At 44.6% G+C, this 19,148-nt stretch overlaps 1 protein-coding gene across 7 annotated transcripts in view; it reads right to left on the bottom strand.

Annotated features, from left to right (window-relative positions):
• The window catches only part of MUS81 (MUS81 structure-specific endonuclease subunit), a 123,505-nt gene that overhangs the window by 20,077 nt on the left and 84,280 nt on the right, over positions 1-19,148 (bottom strand). For all 7 annotated transcript variants that reach the window (XM_083164782.1, XM_083164784.1, XM_083164779.1 and 4 more), the window contains 5 exons: positions 17,701-17,830; positions 9,809-9,930; positions 8,705-8,803; positions 6,664-6,744; positions 1,281-1,369 (listed from right to left, as the gene is read on the bottom strand). In XM_083164782.1, coding sequence (XP_083020908.1) covers positions 1,281-1,369; positions 6,664-6,744; positions 8,705-8,803; positions 9,809-9,930; positions 17,701-17,830 — 521 coding nt within the window. The remainder of the gene's footprint in view (positions 1-1,280; positions 1,370-6,663; positions 6,745-8,704; positions 8,804-9,808; positions 9,931-17,700; positions 17,831-19,148) is intronic.

The following is a 19,148-nucleotide window of genomic DNA, read 5'->3' as shown; positions in this document are numbered from 1 at the left end:
GCTTCTTCAAGATCCTATAGATAGGTCTTTATCCATACCTCCCAACTCTCTATGAAGATGAAGAGGGACTTTTGCGTATGGCGCAGCCGCGTGGCCTCGCGGTGAGGGGGCTTGGTCTTTAAATCAGGTCACTCACACAAGGCCCCCCCAGCCCAGATAGTAGGATAAACCATATGATAATAGGCTGGCTGGCTGGCTGTCTAGTAAAGTTAGCTGATAGAAACTACCAGCCAATCACAGACTAGCCTGCAGTGTCACAGGTGCTCACACTGGGGCTGATGCTAAGTTGGTTCGATGTCTGTGCACAGTGCAAACAACTAGGGTTTGCATATAGTACAAGAACAGTTACAAATGTATGCTTTTTGGCAAATTTCCGCTAAATCGGACAGATCTGACTGTCTGTGAAATTGTGGGTGACATTTGGTCAGCAGCAATATGTTCCAGTGCCATGATAGTGTACTGGGCGTGTATCTAACGCTCCGTGTAAATCTGAGTGGTGTGCACTGAATAGTAATCTCTAGCACCTAGTATAGGGCTGGTCCAAGTGCAGACAGTAACGGACAGCACAGGTTTCTGATTGGTTGATACAGGCAACATCCGATCTTAAATAGTACTCCAATCTTAGTAAATATACCCCTAAGGGTCAACTATCAATGCAAAGAAAAATGACAAAAATCCAGCAGCACTGAATCAGGGGCAGGTCTCAGGCTGCTTACCTCATCATAATGCCTCTGTCAAATTCAGAGTCAAAAGAAGCCAAGTAGCAAATTGCTCTTTGTGAAAAGCGATGGTCACGATGTTTTATCGGTTACTCAGTGAAGCATGGTACTGGTGTATAGCAAACATGTCCTCCGTGCGGTTTGTGCATGACTATGCAGTATTGCGGATACTAGTTCCTGATGATAAGGAGTTAGTCACATACCACGTAATGTGTGGTTATCCAGGTAGGGAGACAGACTGCAGTGTAAATAAAGACGCCTTGCACACACACTGAGTTCTGGATACATCTATTCATGTTTGTGGAGCTTGGCTATAGTTATACAGGGAAGTGGTGGAAACACTTCATAACACATCTTATGTTAAGGTGCTAAACAACATCTCCCAATCCACTACAAACTTAAGTGAGAGGGTTAATAGTGGTGTTTAGATAGTGGCAGATGCTCAATTAGTTTAGTAATACCATTCAGGTGCATGGAAAGGAGGGGTTAATACTAAGTAAGTAAAAAATCATGGATCTTGTAATAATGGTGTTACCTGCAGAAGGTTTGTGACTGTATTACCTGGCTGGGCTGTGAGTTTTGATGACCAAATCCTTCTGAATTAATGTACTAACAGAAGACCATGCTGTGTACCTATTGCTGGGGTCCGTCTGTACAGGAGAACAAAGAAAGCTTTATACAAATGTGTAGGAACAGGAAACAGTCTAAGGATTCTATACATTGTGAAGATAAATGAAAATGCATGCAGACTAAGCACATTCAGAATGATATAAAAAAAACTCATGGTACTTGTGTAGTTTCACGGCGCCAGCATGGCGCCATGCGTCTGAGTCCCCTTGCGGGGCTCGCTTCCCTCGCCCACGATGTGGGCTCGGTGGCTCGCTACGCTCGCCACGCTATTTAAAATCAACTTCATGCCAACATGGATAGTGGAGGTATGAACTATCCATGTTGGCATGGAGTTAAGTTACTTTTTTGGACATATTTCGTGGCGAGCGTACACCCGGAAGTAGCCATGCTGGCGCCGTGAAACTACACAAGTACCAAACTCATTTATAGGCACACAATGGGCAGTATTCAATGTGAACACTGGCGACGTGCAGCGAATCCTGTTTAGGATTCGCTGCACATTCGCCACTGCTTGCTGCGTTCCGGAGCCTCGCCGGCTCCAGTATTCAACTAGTCAGGGGCTCGCTGCCCCTGACTGGCAAATTTGAGCTCCTGCGGCGGACGCCGCAGGGAGCCTGAGGACGGTGGCAGGCAGAGAGATGGAAGTCTCCCTGCCTGCCCCAGAACGTTTGTGGGGGGGAGGTGGGCTCCCCGGGAGCCAGGCAGCACAGGCTGCCCCCCGGGGGTGCCAGCAGGGGACCGGGTATATTCACTACACCCGATCTTGCATATGTAATGATCGGGTGAAGTGAATATATGAATATCTAATGAGTGGCTCGGCTCCGGCCCCCTGCTGGCTGGTCTGTGTAAAAAAAAAATTTAAAAAAAAATGTTTTTTGTTTTTTTAATTAAATATATATTCATGTGCTTACAGCACATGAATAAAAATAGCATGCCCCTCCTCAGAATAAAATTCCAGATTTTTTTACACCAATTGTAAAAAACAAAACACTTTATTTTAAAAGTTCACCTTCCACTTCACCATAAAAAGATAGCGATTGCTACTCGGTGAATCATGGCGAAAAAACCCTGAAATGTATTCGCCATCTGGTCATTGAATAGGGTAATTTACCGTTTTAGTCAGAAATTCGCCTTACAGCACAAAATCGCCATAAAAACCTGGCAAATCAGCCTCATTGAATACCGCCCAATGATTCAGCCCAAACTTAGTCATTGTAATAAAACTAAATATTTTATAGTAGAGAAAAAAAAAGGTGCGGCAAAAAACTAAGAAGAAAGGATAAATTAACTTAAATAATGTATTGGTATAAAGCAAAGTCTAAACGATATATATCGACCGGTCCAGTGAATGGACGATACAATAAGAGCCCATCGGCGTGTGTATGTACCAGACATGTCCTTCAATGTCTCCCTCCACAGACCTATCAAATCAGCTATGCAGCACAGTTGATGGCCAAAGATATATCAGCACAACTGGCTGTGTGTGAGGGTGGTCCACCACCTGCCCTTACACTTGCTGGAGGGGCTGATGACACCTTTAATTTGCCTGCCCAGCTGGGAGTCATGACCATCTAATCGAGCAGCCAATCGGCCTCTCTATAGGCCCCATGGGGGGTCCACTGACATGCCTGTCAGATTGGCAACCAGCCTACGTGCTGTGTACAAATACCTTTTGTGTTAAAGTTAACTCATGACAAGGTCTACCTTAATAAATAAAACTCTAAATATAAAATAAAGTAAAAATAATTCAGCAGATGTTACTTCTGCAATAATAAAAGTATGAAAAATGTATTCTTTAATGAAACAAATAATTCTATTATTTAACCATTATAAAATACATAGCTTTAGAAGAGAGTACACAATCAACCAATCCAAGGTATGCCAATACTGCCAACCCTCAGGAACCTGCAAGTGATCGTTTGGACAGTCCTACTGAAGACCTCCCTCCCTGTTCTGCCCCACCAGTCATAGTTGGCCTTAAGATGACCATATAAGGTACAATTGCCGGGTGCGATGAGATATGCGCTCCCACACACATCTCATCGCACAGCACAAAAATGATGTGATGCACATACTTGTACTAGATTGCATCTCATTGCATTGCAAAACACGTGCAATGCGATCTAGTCCAAATTGCATACAATAATTGTACCGGGTACGGGCACCTAAATGTCACATGAAAACTCACACATAAGTGCATAAATTCTTTTGTGTGCATGTGTTATGTGAAAAAGGGTATAAAACGCTAAAGAAATTGGCGTATGCTTAACTTTTGCAACTGCTCTATTTATATAGTGAGGAGAATGGCACACATTCCAGATTGGGTGATGTATACCTCACAGACAATGGGCCTAATTCAATAGTGATAGGAATTCGGACCTCTTCTGATGGTGGGGGGTCTGCGCATTCGCACGTCCATATTTGCACATGTATGGAGCCTGGGAGCAAACGGCATCAGCGAGTTTCACACCCGCGAGCCGTTCACTTGAGTCTCCCAATGAAAATGCTGGGCATTCCCGGGGAACGCTGATGGGTCTATGCCTGCCAGGGGCGGGTGGCTGACATCACCTGACGTCAGTGCCCACTCTCTCTTCGCTGAAGTAAAAAAGGCCGTTTAGACTGACTTATTTCAGAAGGGGAGAGAGATCATTTGATGGTCGGCAACCATCGAATGGTTTCTCTCCCCTTCAGCTGCATGTGAGGGGATGTGATCGCGTACATCCCCTCACACGGTACCGAGCGGATTTGGCATGTCTAACTTTTGGTGTTGACCTATTGACTGTCTGACTAAAACTGTCAGTCAGCCATCTGGAACCCTTCCCGGTTAGATCAGTCACATACAATTACATAGGAATATGTTCATCCTCTCTAGTCATGATTTTACTTATGGTTTGGCAAAGTGCCTACATACCTGCAGCCTGAAAAGCACTTTTTCCCATGGTCTCTTATTTGCCCCTCAAGCAAATTAATTTGTAAATCCTATATAATAAAATATTAACGCTGCTCCTCACCTATATGGGAGATTCTAGTGTTTTGTGCATCGGCAGCATCTTCATGGCGCCCACTGGAGTAATTCAGGTGTTGCTCCATAGACTGCACTTGGCTGCCGGCACTGACATTACTGTTATGTTGTTCTGCAGTACTGCAACAAGTACTGTATAAATGCATTATGTGTTTTAGCCTCTAACAGGTGATTTAGGTATCTGAGAACAGATGTTCCCATACTCCCACACAGCTTCTATTTTGGGGAAGTGATATTATACTTAAAATATGCTTTACCCTTATATGGATAAATGTCAAGTGAGTGCAGTTCTTGCTGAAGGATTTAGAACAGAGGGTGGCAGGATACCATATTTGATGAATTAGTAGTAAGAGGTTGCTTATCAGGACCTACGGACCTGCGGTCAGGGCCGGCGCTGCCCGCTCAGCAGCGCCTGCAAAGCAGGGAGGCGCCGGGCTGGTGAGGCGCACTCCCGGCCTGCTATGCCGACCCTGCTGCTGTTCGCTGCTGCTACTTGCCTGTCACGCTCAGTTTGACAGTGCAGCGCAGGAGAGAGGAGGCAGCTTCAAGAGCAGCTCCCCTCTATATTAACAACGGTGCCACCCGCGCATTGTTTCTAAGTGCTGTAACGCTGGACGCCCACCATCCAGTGAGCACTGAGCAGCAGCCTGTCTTCCATCTTTCCCCCACTTCCTGCACAGCACACGGTGACCTGGGCCTGCCCAGCTCCTCTCCCCCTAATTATACTAGCGGGGTCACAGGCAGGCACTGCAATTCTGCAACCTGTGTATGCAACTCAGGGCATATACACCTGCCGCTGCTTGCCCTCAGAGTGAACACAGGTATGCACAGACTTTTTTTTTTTTATTAATACCTTTTTTTTGTATATTTAAGATTAGCTGTTTTTGCTTTTCTCATTTCTCCCTTTCACCAATATGGCGATGGTGCCCATTACTGTATACCGGTCTCCCGCAGGCAGTGTCCATATGCCCCACACCTTTCTGCTGCAATGTCTTCCACTGCTCAACGACTCCTCCAAGCTCTTGCATCCCTACCATCTGGTGACAGTGCAACAGTGTCTCTTATCACACTTCCCTGCTCTACTGTATCTCTCCTCTCTCCCCTGCTCTCCCTCCTGTGTCTGTGTGTCAGCGTATATGCAAAATCATCTTTGTGTCTATGTGTCAGCATCAATGTGTCATTGTTTAACTATCTGTGTCAGCATCAGTGTGCCATCAGTGTCATCATCTGACATCTGTCTGTGTGTCCAGGTGTCAGTCTGTCAACGTTTCAGCATCTATGTGTCAGTCAGTGTGTCAGCACTCATGTGTTAGCTTCAGTTTGTGTGTCAACACCTGTCTGTGTCAGCATTTGTATTTCCATGTGTCAGTGTTTTAGCATCTAAGTGTGTTAGAGTCTGTCTGTGTGTCATCTGTATGTCAGCATTTGCCTGTGTAAGCATCTGTGTATCCGCGTGTCAGTGTCGTCTGTCAATCTATCCTTGTGTCTGAGTGTGTCAACGTCTGTGTATCTATGTGTCAGCACCTGTCAGTGTGTCATTGACTGTATGTCAGACTTTGTCCGTATGTCAACTTCTGTGTGTCAGCATCTGTCTTTTATTCAACAGTGTGTCAACATCTTCGAATATGTCAGTGCAACACTTCCCCAGTGTGCCTCACCGCCCCTCTCTCCACACAACTTGTAGTAAGTGGCACTACTACTGTGGGCATTGTGTATATGGAGTATTACTGTGTAGCTTAACATGAATAAGGGGTACTGCTGTGTATTGCAATGTGAATAAGGTAGACTACTATGTGGTGTATTGTGATTAAGGGGGTTATTCTAGTCCATTCTTTCTGACAAAATCCTTCTTAGATGGACAAAACCATGTGCACTGCGGGTGGGGCAGATGTAACTTGTGCAGAGAGAATAAGATTTGGGTGGGGTTTTTCTTGAAAGTGAGATCTATATTGAAGTGTAAAATCATGCAGTCAGTATTTTCCCTGCACAGAAACAAAATAACTCACCCAAATCTAATTCTCTCTGCACATGTTACATCTGCCCCCCCTGCAGTGCACATGGTTTTGTCCATCTAAGAAGGATTTTGTCAGAAAGAATGAACTAGAATAAACCCCTAAAATTGTGCCACTCTGCAGTGTACCAAACGTGGGTATTATTGTGTGACAATGCTTCTTGTGAGTGTAAGCCTTTTTGTTTTGTTACATGCGCTGAAGTTATGAGAGTGAGGGCGCAAATTTATAGTTCGCAGGAGGGCGCTAAACACCCTAGCACCGGCCCTGCCTGCGGTCTTACCAGAGTGAATGACTTGTCGCACAGAGACTGAGCATCTCTCTGCAGCTCTGCCTTGGTCATGTAACCTTTGGAATTTGGATTCTGCAAAAAAAAAGGAAAGTAAGAAAAAAAAGAAAGCTAAAACATAATTACAGCAGTATTTATGGTGCCCTCTTCTTCTAGGCAAACAAGCCATAAACATGGTAGTAAGTTAAGTTTCTTTATATAAAATTCAGGCACAAGATTCCAAACTTTCTGAATTGCAGGCAAACACTATTATGAGCCAACAATGGACTAGGAAAAACAATTCTAATATATTCAATTCTAAGACTAAAATATTAAGATTTCATTTCAGTTTATGCTTGGGGATTCTAATGTATACACTTTTGTAACTATACTCCTCATTATTATGCCAAAATCTTTCCACGCTCTGTGTAATATTATTTCATAGTCTTTCAGTAGAAGTGTAAAAAAATGTTTTGTTTGTTTGGTGTTCTTTTAGGGGGGGGGGGGGTGTATATAAGATGAACAGCAGAATGTTGACAGATAGAATTTCTACATGTCAAATGATGACATGACCAAAATTGTTGACAGTCAGCACATCAGCAATGAGATTTGTTGATGTCACCCTAATCCTAATTTCGACTGTCAACATTCTGGCTGTTCTGGTAATGAGAGTGTCAACATGTTCAATTTCGACAAACAGACCATGCTGTAATTCTTGCTACCCCCCTGTGGTACTGTGGAATAATTGGTCTCTATCAAATGGACATACACACGAGGGTTCATTTTATGTCAAACAATATAGATTGTAAGCTCCACTGCAGCAGGGACTATTGTGAATATCTAAATACTATTTGTCAAACTCTGTGGAATACGTGCGCTATATGAATCTAGCAGTCTCATAGCACTGCAGTCCATGGCAATGCATTTTTAGCAACTTGCACTATAGGATATGGGTCATTGGGTTGACCCAATTTAGGTCGACATGCATTTGGGTTGACACCTGAAATAGGTTGACAGGTCAACACAATGATTAGGTCGACAATGGGAAGGTCGACAGTCAAAAAATCAACATGATTTTTTTTGTGTTTTTGCCCCGCATGTTGACATAGACACCGCATAAGTGTACCGAGTCCCCTGGCAAGGCTCGCTACGCTTGCCATGCTTCGCCACGTGCCTGCCTGTGCTCAACACACTATTTTAGGTACTTATGTAGTATCTGGGCTGCCGATTTTCTGATTGCATGCCTTACCTTAAGGCATACAATCAGATGCGATGCGATTCGATGTGATTTTGCATAGGATTCAATGTTAAGAAGGTCCTGTTCATTTCCCCACTATCCAAGTGGGCATAGAGTTGATTTTATATAGCGTGGCGAGCGCAGCGAGCCACCGAGCCCGAAGTGTGGCGAGCGGACGCATATTTCTTAAAAAGTATTCTGTGTCCCCTCGCGGGGCTCGCCACGCTTCGGGCTCGGTGGCTCGCTACAGGTTTATATCCAACTCCATGCCCACTTGGATAGTGGGGAAAGGAAAAGGACCCCTTTTTCCCGTTGAATTCTATGTTAAAATGGACTCAGACCATTTTAACATTGAATCCTATGGAAAAATCTTGACCATCGCATACGATTTGGTCGCATGCGATGCGATGCGATCCGATTTCTAAATCGGACGCCCAGATACTACATAAGTACCCTATTTTATTCTCCCACCACGCTTTAGTGGAAGACCATGTAGTGGTCAGCACAGATTTTTTTTTAAACTGAAGTCGACCTTTTGACTGTCTACCTTCCCATTGTTGCCCTCATGTGTGTCGACCTTCGGACCCTGTCAACCTTAGCCATGTCGACGTATTTCAGGTGTCAACATAAGGCCTGTTGACCTTCAGTGGTCGACCCAATGCATGTTGACTTAAATAGAATCGACCTAGCGACCGTACCCCCCCTGTATATATTTTGGTGGCCGTCAACAATTACAGACACAAGCATGTGAGCACTTTGTGCACCACCAGAGCTCACTGTAGTTTGAGGATGGCTTGGACTGAAGAACCTACTGCTTACCTTGCTGCCTTTGTAGAGGGTGAGCAGGACGGCATAGCCACCCGACCTCCTCTGTGGAACGTATTCTCGCTGCTTTTTCCCATCTGCCTTTTTCTTTTTCTACCATGACAGAAAAACAATCAAAAGGTAATCACATCATTCTTTTTGTCTACATTTGTCCCCTTTCAAGTACATGAAACCAATGGAATAACAGTTGCCTTGATGATACATAACAAAGTTGGTCACTCATTTACAACATGGAAAATTAGATACCAAATTCCAGGTTGAGATCCCAGAGAGATATCTTGAATCCCCTATGTGACACATCATGTTTATTGACCTGTAAATAGGAGATAAGGCCTGATTCAGACCTGATCACTGAGCTGCAAATCTTCAGATGACTGGAAGTATTTAGCGCCACCCAGAAAGAGTGAAAATAAGCAAGTGAATTGCCAAAATTCTGCAATCCAGTATCCTGACGCACATCCATATGCAATTCACTCACCGTCCAATGTAAGTGACCTATCCACATCTCTGCGACAGAGACAGGCTGATCGAGGCCGATAGGGGATTGCGATTAGATATGTTTGTTATTTCTGCCACTAACTGGCTCACGGTGCGTCATTCAAAAATCGGGAGTGGGGTCCTGGGGTGCACACCGGTAATGAGAGCTGTGACCATGTGGAGACCTTTCAGTAGTCTGCATACAAAGACAAGGTTGCAGATGCACAATTGTGTACCTGCAACCTTGTCTTTGTATGCAGTATCATTTAATAAATGAATATATTGCAAATTCGCCCATCAGCCATCAACACTGAATCAGGCTCATAGCCCGCAAATAAGGAATGCACAACCTGAGGCTACGCTTCATCATACCTGGGTGACTATATTTATCACATGGTTATATCACATCGTATGAAATACCCACAGAGCATGCCAGCCATGGACTAAGGAACAAATACTGAAGTTAGCATTTGCAAAAGCATTATGAAGAATAGCGCAGTTTTATTTAGCTTAACACATTAATGGTCGCCTCAGACCAGGTGCATTGAGTTATGGCAGTATTAGCAAATGGAATGTAAAAATGGACTTTCAAGAAAATGCCATCTTACAGAGCTCACTTACCGTGGGGCATGGCTCTTGGTTCTGCTCCTGCTCCGGCTGGACTGAAAGGGGAGAGGGGTCTTTCTGCTGGTTTCTATCAATATTACTAACCGTAGGAAGAGAATGAATTGGAGCACTGGGACCTGTCAAAGGAAAGAAACAAGTTAGTAAATAATGGGATAGATTTATTAAGCTCGGTGAAGTGATAAACTGTCTGGTTTTTATCACCGGACAATCAGCTCCTACCTGCAATTTTTCAAACCAAGCCTGTAACTTCACAGGTAGGAGCTGATTGGCCGGTGATAAAAACAGACAGTTTATCACTTCACCGAGCTTAATAAATCTGCACCTAACAGACTCAGGGGTAGATTTATTAAGCTCTGTGGAGTGATAAAGGGTCTGGTCTTTATCACCGGCCAATCAGCTCCTACCTGTCATTTTTCGCGCCAAGCCTGCGACTTTACAGTTAGGAGCTGATTGGTCGGTGATAAAGTACCAGCCACATTATCACTTCACCAAGCTTAATAAATCTGCCTCTAAGGGTAGATGTATAAAGCAGTGATAAGGAAGGAGAAGTGATAAAGTGCCTGGTACTTTATCACCTGCCAATCATCTCCTAACTGTCTCTTTTTAAACCCAGCCTGTAACTTAGCAGTCAGGAGCTGATTGGCTGGTGATAAAGTACCAGGCACTCTATCACTTCTCCTCCCTTATCACTGCTTCATGCATCTACCCCTAAGAAACGGAGGTGCAGATTTATTAAGCTTGGTGAAGTGATAATGTGGCTGGTACTTTATCAACAGCCAATCAGCTCTCAACTGCGTAGTTACAGGCTTGTTTGAAAAATTACACTATCACTTCACCAAGGTTAATAAATCTGCCCCATATTTCTGCACTGTTGTAGTTACCCAGTAAACTCATCTTTTACTACACTGATCAACTTGGACAGGAATGTTTTCTACAAGTGATGGGAGTCTCAAAATGATGGGACCCTAATAAAATAATGATTTAAGTCAGTTTTCACATTCAACAAGAAGTCTTGCTGTAAATTAAATAATATTTTTTACCTAGATTCGACACTAGATGGCAATACTATTCCATTATTTACATTTAGAAAACGCAGAGCCATTTTAATATATATACCGTGTTTCCCCGATAATAAGACACGGTCTTATTTTTTTTTTCACCCAAAAAAGACCATAGGTCTTATTTTCGGGGGAGGGCTTATTTTAATAGACCTTGACAGGTCCATTAAAACATGCCCCACTGTGCCTTTAAAAAAATGCCCCACTGCGCCTTTATAAAAATGCCCCAGTCCACAATTACCAGTCATCCATTGTACCTGTTTGTGTAATGGATAAAGGACCTGCCGGCGCTGTGTGTGCTGAGCGGCGTTGAGCTGAGAGGTGATGTGCGCAGCGTGATGTGCGCGGCGTGACGTCACGCCGCGCCTACCGCAATGCATCCCTGGGAACGGGAGCTGTGGTGTTGCAGGCGTGAGAGGAGGTGAGCGGAGGGCAGCGGGGGTCAGCGGGGGTCAGCGGGGCTGAGCAGGGCCTACCGTACACCTACGGTACAAAATACCGGTACCAAAAAATAAATGGGAAATTTGATAGGGCTTAATTTCGGGGGAGGGCTTATTTTGGACCAGCGTCCAAAATCTGGGGTAGGGCTTATTATCGGGGTAGGTCTAATTATCGGGGAAACACGGTAATAATATATATATTTTTACAGTGATACAACAAACAGGGTATTTACAGACAGTCAAAAGGTAAGAAGGCCTTGCTCGCAAGCTTACAATCTATAGGGAAATAGGCATTGATACATAAGGATAGATACTATATTCTTTATTGCATCAATTCCACCAGAATGCAAGGTTCTGTGACTGGTTCTGGAATTTGTTAGGCTTGCCTGAAGAGATAAGTTTTTAGGGAATGTTTATACATACCTCCCAACTTCTGTGCTGATGAAATAGGGACACTCAGCGCCCGGAAAGGGGGCGGGACGTATGCAAATGAGGGTGTGGCTTATGCTAATTAGCCGTGACCTCATTTTTATACGAGAATAGATGCTGTGCGCATGCGCACAGCGTCTATTCTATTAGATTGGGGGGGTCTCCCAACTGCCACCCCCGCAGCGGGACAATGCCTGCCGCGGGTGGGACAGCGGGACAGGACCCGAAAATCGGGAATGTCCCGCTGTAATCTTGACAGTTGGGAGGTATGTTTATAGGTTTGGAGACTAGCAATCTCCCTCATTTCACCTAGCCCACAATACACTTTTATTTTTGGGGGGAAAAAGGAATGAGAGATAGATACATTTACATTGAATCATCAGCACCATTTCCCAAGTATAGAAGCTCTTACTAACTACTTTGGGGCTCATTTACATTTGGATATAAGCAGTACTATTTTTCTGGGGGTGGATCAATTAAATAAAAAAAAAAACTATATAATAGAGAGAGGGAGGGAGAGATAGATGTATATATTGTATTTAGAAACAAAGGCACTCACAGGTGACTTTAAAATAAAACTTATCTTTTTAGTTCCTGATGATGTCATATTTAATTAGAGGTTCAGGAACTGAGTTCCTGCTGGTTCCTGCTGAAAAAAGCACTGGATATAAGTCATTTTAAAAGACTAGGTGATTCATCGCGCCCTACGGCGCTCTTCACACCGTTGTGAGGGGCTGCGCCCCCTTAATTTGTGAACGTTTGTTTATGAGAAATATGGTTAGAATTGTAGGAAAGATGCCCTGTATTGCAACTTGAGTTATAGGTGAAATGTGTTAAATAGAGAGCATATGATTTGGAAGGGGGTGTGTATAATTAAAAAGCGGTCACAGAGTAAGATGTACACTGATAGTGTGGATGGTACAGTGACATTTGTGGGTGTGGGGGGGCTGTGTGTGCATGTTGTTTAGGTGTGTTTGTGTGTGTGCAATAGTATAGTAGGGTATTTTTGAGTCAGCGGCTCCCCACTGGCGGAGGTCACGACACAGGAAAACAGGAGGCTGGGTAGTGATAGGGGTGTGTGGGCATAAGGGGGACTAAAGAGGAGGGTGGGAGACACTGTGCAGCTTCTGCCAGTGGGTGGGGGTCCAGCGTGGCAATACAGGAGTACAGGACGGTGGCCCTGAGTCAGTGTCTGGGCTATGAGGCATGATAGGGGCATGTGGGCAACACAGCATCAGCGACTCCCCAGTGGTGGAAGTTACAGTTCAGGAGAGCAGGAAGCTGGGTAGTGATAGGGGTGTGTGTGTGTGTGCCGGGAATTGGGGGGGGGGGGATGGCACTTCAATGGTGTCCATGTCGACACATGAGAATGAATATGAAAACATTCAAGAATTTAATCCTGGGATTGCCGTGAATCGCTGGGGGGTGCCGTGAATCGCGGGGGTGGGGGGGGGGGGTTGTCCGCAAATCGCGGGAGGAGGGGGGTGCCGCGAATTGCAGGAGGGGGCGTCCCGGGGGGTGGGTGCTGCGAATCGCAGGAGGTTGCGGGGTTGCTGCGAATCGCGGGAGGGGGGGGCCGTGAATCGCGGGAGGGGGAGGGGTGGCGTGAATCGCGGGAGGGGGGGTGCCGCGAATCACGGGGGGGGGGGGTGTGCCGCGAATGGCGGGAGGGTTGCCGGTGATCGCGGGAGGGGGGGCGGCGGGGGGCGCTCACCTGGTGGCTGTGGAGTAGGTTCCTGGGCAGCATGGGGAGGCAGAGGGTGTCTGGCACTGTGGGCTCACTGGGCTGGTTCTCTGTCATGTGAGTCAGAGGCTCCACCCAGCGTTAGAGACACACTCACACACTTTGAGTGACAGATGTAGCCAGATATATAAGAGATTCCTCTCAAATGTATCAGTACACGCCCACGCTTCTATGTGCCACGTTCACAATCTCTCCATATATAGAACTAGACACGCCCTTTGTATGGAGCATGACACACACCCTCAATGGGGCACCTATGCAAAATTCTATTTCCAACTATAATCTCCCTGAAACTAGTTTTCCAAAGTAGGTAAGTATGATTTAGGGAGACATTGGGGCTTATAGTGTACGGTTTTCTACATGCATACAGGGCATTGGCATCACCTACTCGAGGTCTCATAAGACTGTAGGCCCATGAACATTTTCAGCTCCAGACCCATTAGGCCCTTAATCAGGCTTGCCTACCATCCTGCATTCAGCGGGAGGCTCCCAATTTTTTCCTAAGCCTCCCGCTACCCCGCAAGCCCCCTTATTCCTCCCGGTTTCTAAGACTCCTGCATTAAAGTTCTAACTGCACATGTGCACCTGGACCGGGCGGGGGGCGGGCTTGCAGGGATGACATCACAGCCGGCAACCGAATGGTTTTGGATAGCCGTGGCAAGCTGCAGTTCATGCTTCAGCCAACTACGCCTGGGAAATGAGTTGTATTTTCCAGGCAATTACCAGACGTATCTTGCAACTGAATGGTGATTCCTATTCTTATTCTTTGGATGGGGTATACATTCGTATTTGTGAATATGAATACGAATGTGCTATGAATAAGAATTGCATAGTAAATAACAAAATTACCAATATGCATAAAATAGGCATATTTTTTTTTATATATATGCGGATTTACCTTAGTAAATTTACCCCTTTTGGTCTCTCAAACTCTCCCTCTCTGTCTCTCACACTTTATCCCTTTCAAGCACATTCCCTCTTTCTCTTTCTCTCCCACCTCTGTCTCACACACACACACACACACACACACACACACACACACACACACACACACACACACACATATATATAGGCAGCAACATCTGAATGAGGCCCAGATTGGTGCACCCCTTAGTGTTGATAGGTACGCCCATAGGTGGAGTTAGACGCGCCCTCTGGGTGGAGCATAACACACCCTCTCAGCGGCACATTCTACTAACAGCTAAAATCTCCCTGAAACTAGTTTTCAAAAGTAGACAAGTATGCCCTTAATGTGGCCCTGTCCAATAGGACCTTCTTCCGCCCAGTGCAGAATGCTCTGCTCCAACTTCATTTACTATAGCAGTAATGTGGATAAATGAAGTGTAGCGAGCACAGGGTGCTGCAAAAGAAAGAGGGGTGGGAATTTCAGCAGCAGAGGAAGGGTCATGGTGGACACTATTATAAACCCAAGAACACCCCATATGAATGCTGAATATAAAATTCTACAGTGCTTCTGCTTCTTACATCCTCAGTTGATTATGATGTGTATATGTACGAGAAGCAGCATCATGTAGTACTTTATCAGGTTTCTAAGATATAAATACAAAGGACCATTTACAGACATACAGAGAAATGTGTGAATTGCTCTAGTGACTACTTAGCTATTTCTGGGGGTAAATAAAAAAAAGTAATGGACAAGTAGCTGGAGTAATGGACAAGTAGCTGGAGAGTATATTGTAGCTGAATGGTTCTAGTGTTCTACTGTTGTGTTATCATAGCATACCATCAGTGATACTGCATGCTCCTGTACAGGAAAGGCCAGCGATCAGTATATGGCTAACCTGTTCATGATACAGGTGACTGTGTCTACCACTACTGTAATATGTTAAAAGCATGTTTTATTGCTTGGCATGGGAGTTTAATTGCACTGCAGAGAAAGATTATGCCAGGGGAAACATTACTGGGAACTAGTTGCACTAGTTATTGATACAAATGTTATTGATACAAATGTGTTCACATAGTGTACACCTGCGCCAAATAGCCTTATTTGGTGTGGCACAGACTTTGAAATTTAGCTGCATCAAGGGTCCTGTATAAGGGGTCCTGTATAAGAAAGACTTCTTCACATAAAAAATGAGTGTTCTATTCACTTCACTAATACTACTTAAGTACAATACAAAGGTACACTGACATATCATGTACTGTGTGTGACAGTTGCTTATCAGGAGACCTGCACACCATGACTGGGCGCAAGTGGCCTGCGCACTGACTGGCGGTGGGCACAGGTGGCCTACACACCACGACTGGCATGGGTACAAGAGGTTGGCATACTATAACAGGGGAAATATACAGTATGTTGACTGACTTGGACCTGTTTACATCTATGTGTCAGAATACCTACTCCCAGAACTGCAGCCTATAACCAGTGGTGCAGCAGAGGTGGTAGAGTTTAATGCATATCATATAAGAGAGAAAATGGGCCGACTAGATGGACTGAGTTGTTCTTCATCAGATCGTAAGGGCCTGATTCTGGTTCACTTGCAAAAGCAAACTCTCTATAATGGACAAAACCATTTGCACTGCAGGGGGGGGGGGGGGTGGCAGATGTAACGTGCAGAGAGTTAGATTTCGGTGAGTTAATTTGTTTCTGTGCAGGGAAACTACTGGTTGTTTGATTTTTAAAACATAAATTCCCTCAAATCTAACTCTCTCTGCACGTTATATCTGCCCCACCTGCAGTGCACATGGTTTTGTCCATTAGAGAGAGAATTTGCTTTTGCGAGCGAACCAGAATAAGGCCCAAAGTTCCTTCAGCAGTAGACAAGGCTAGGGTCTTGTGTTGCTTATTTTAAGTTATTATGACGTCTTAGGGAGAAAAAAATGTAAATATCCAGTCATATATATTTAGATACTTGCAGCTTCGTCATGTCCTTCACAAGTTCCAACAGTGTCCTGCCTACAGTACCTTCTGTTTTTAGAAGTCTGGGCCTTACATGGCCCACTTGCCAAGGGCTTAACAATTGACCTATACATAACCCTGCAATCCACTAGAACACACAGTTACAGAAGGCTTACAAAGGGTTTTTGAGGACATTGAGGGCTAGAAAAAGGTATTAGAGGAGCCTGAAATTAGTATCCCTGTAGTGAGCAGAGTTGGTTGCAGGTGTTAGTGCATAACTCAATTAATTTGGCGGTTCCCTTGGAGGAGGTGTGGGTTTGCTCCTTTAATTGATCTGGGACTATCCTGTTTGGGGATAAAAGCAAATGGTTCTCTCATTACCTGCAAAACATATCAAATTCAATGGTGTTAACCCCTATATTATTCCAAGAGTAGATCAGGCGTATAGATTTATCAGAAAGTATTTTCACAACCAGAGAAAGAGAGACAGAGACCAGCATTCTGTTGGCATTAACCAGAGACCACTCCAAACAGGTTTAAGCTCCACTACGACCACATGCAGGTCACAGCCCCTGAACCGGTTCCTATTGTGAGGCTGGTAGGAAATAAGACGTCAGCAAGTCAAGGTCAGGTGCACAAGAAGTTACATATATATCACAGGGGAAAAGCAGAGTCAAAATAAAAGCCAAGGAATAAGCACTGAGGAGACTCAAAAGCTACAGAGATCTAGCAGTGGAGAGTCACAGGCAAGTCAAGGTCTAAGCACCAGGAAGTCTAAAAATCCACAGAGATATCACAGTTCCATGTTAGTAAAGGTAATAGTACAGATGTTGATCAATATGAAATCATAGTTACTAATTAATGCCTCTAATATTTAGTTTTAAAGAATGTTTTTGGAATAAACCCTTAAACGCTTGTGTGGTATGCCCGGAAATTTTCCAGGGTCAGCTGTGCTGCGGCAGCGGGCTGTCCCAGAAAATTTCTGGACATACCACTAATATAGAATAGGTGCGCGCCAGTGGTGTCCAAATGTGCACGGCTCAGGGGGACTCAGGAGAGCTCAGGAACGCGAGTGCTCCGAACCGCCGTGAACATCCCCCAGCCTGCCGCCGACGTCACTGCTGAATGTGGCAGGTGGCTAAGGCAACAGGGGGGGAGCCGCAGCAGGGAAGCTCCGGCGTTGTGGAGGTGAGGGGGGACTTGGGGGCTTCCGACGTCCTGTGGTGGGTTTTGCTGGGGTAGGACAAACTAGGTAGGTTTGTCCTGCCCAAGTAAAACCCACCACTCAAGGGGTTAAAACAGCTCAGTTACACTTAATGCAGGGTACAAAAGCTGTGGTCAGACTGGATACACACCGTGCTCCGCATAATACTTTTCCAACTTCTGATCCAACATCTTACAGATTCCGTCCCCAAAGTTTTGCAGTATTTTTGCTTCCTTTCCACTGTGGAGTGGCAGTGGGTACTTCTTCAGCGAACTGATGGCCTGCAGAGAAAGGACATCACCTGTAACATGCCTCAACTCTCATGATATAGGATACAGCTCTTTTTTGACTATAAACTCCCAATATATTGCTTCTACATAAAGTAGGTACAAAGAGGAACAAAAAAAAAAAAACATTATTAATTAGAACTCTAATACATTTGCAATCGTTTTTTTATGTTGTTGCATAGTCTTGATCAGGATTACAGGCTTACCCACCGCGTCCAGGAAACTTCATCAGGTAAGTCCCTATCATTCTAAGGGTTCAAGTTTAGGGCGTTGGACACTTCCCAGCAAAACACCCAACCAAACCATCCCAAGGCATTGCATTAATGGCAATTGAAGTGTAAAGAGTTCCTGATAGATAGGAGCAGCTACTGCATGTGTTAGGCGTGTTCTAGAAGTGAAAGTTTCTTGTGGCAAGTTTCCCATGACTCTGGGGGCAGGCATGGCGCCTGATACACACAGCATTGCCGATCCCCGGGGGAACCAGACAGCACATATATTATATATACACAAGATCAGGTTTGGGATTGGAGAGCCACTGATAGTGGTTCACCTGTTTAATAAGTGCAACTTCATTTGAAAAGGCAACAGAGACTTTACATGGAATGCAGTCATGATCCAAACAGTCAAGTACTTGGGTTAGGGTTAGGCACTAGGGATATATTTAGTGATAGGTTGCAGGTGGGATGGGTTAGGGTTAAAATACTCGGGACTTTGGGGTACCCCAGTCGGCATTCTGACTGTTGGGATCATGGCCTCCAGGATTCTGATACTGTCCTAAATACATAAGACAGAGATCTACAGCTAGGACTCAAAAACACGCAGGAAGCTGCTACCAGCTGAAAAAAGTAAAGCTGGGTACACACTAACCGATATGCTCCATGAGGAATATCGGCAGGGTCTTCCCTTGAACTTCGTGCAAACTATATAGGTCATACACATTTAACGATATACCTAACGATATTATCAGTGATGTAATCCTGCCCCCATTTTAGACATGCAGTCATTGACGATATAGTGAAATTGAGCTGCATGTACAGGTGACAAAAGACCTCGTTAACCACGCATCGTTAATGCTATTAAACATTCACACTGGATGATATTAGAAATGATATTAATCAGAAGGGTTGGAATGAGCTTTATTTGTTGTAATATTGCTTAGTGTGTACCCAGCTTTAGATAGATAAGCTATGATATGCTAAACGTAAAAAAAATTTTATTGACTTCATCCTAAACTAGAAAAGGCCTTGTATACAGAGCCTATACTATGGAGAATTAAATGTTATTTATCACTTCATCACAAATGTGGCCTTAT

Source organism: Crinia signifera, chromosome 11 (assembly GCF_055691185.1).
Source record: "Crinia signifera chromosome 11, ASM5569118v1, whole genome shotgun sequence".
In the NCBI taxonomy this organism is placed as follows: domain Eukaryota; kingdom Metazoa; phylum Chordata; class Amphibia; order Anura; family Myobatrachidae; genus Crinia; species Crinia signifera.
Note: the sequence above shows the minus strand (reverse complement) of the source record. Positions and strands in the feature narration are given on the sequence as shown.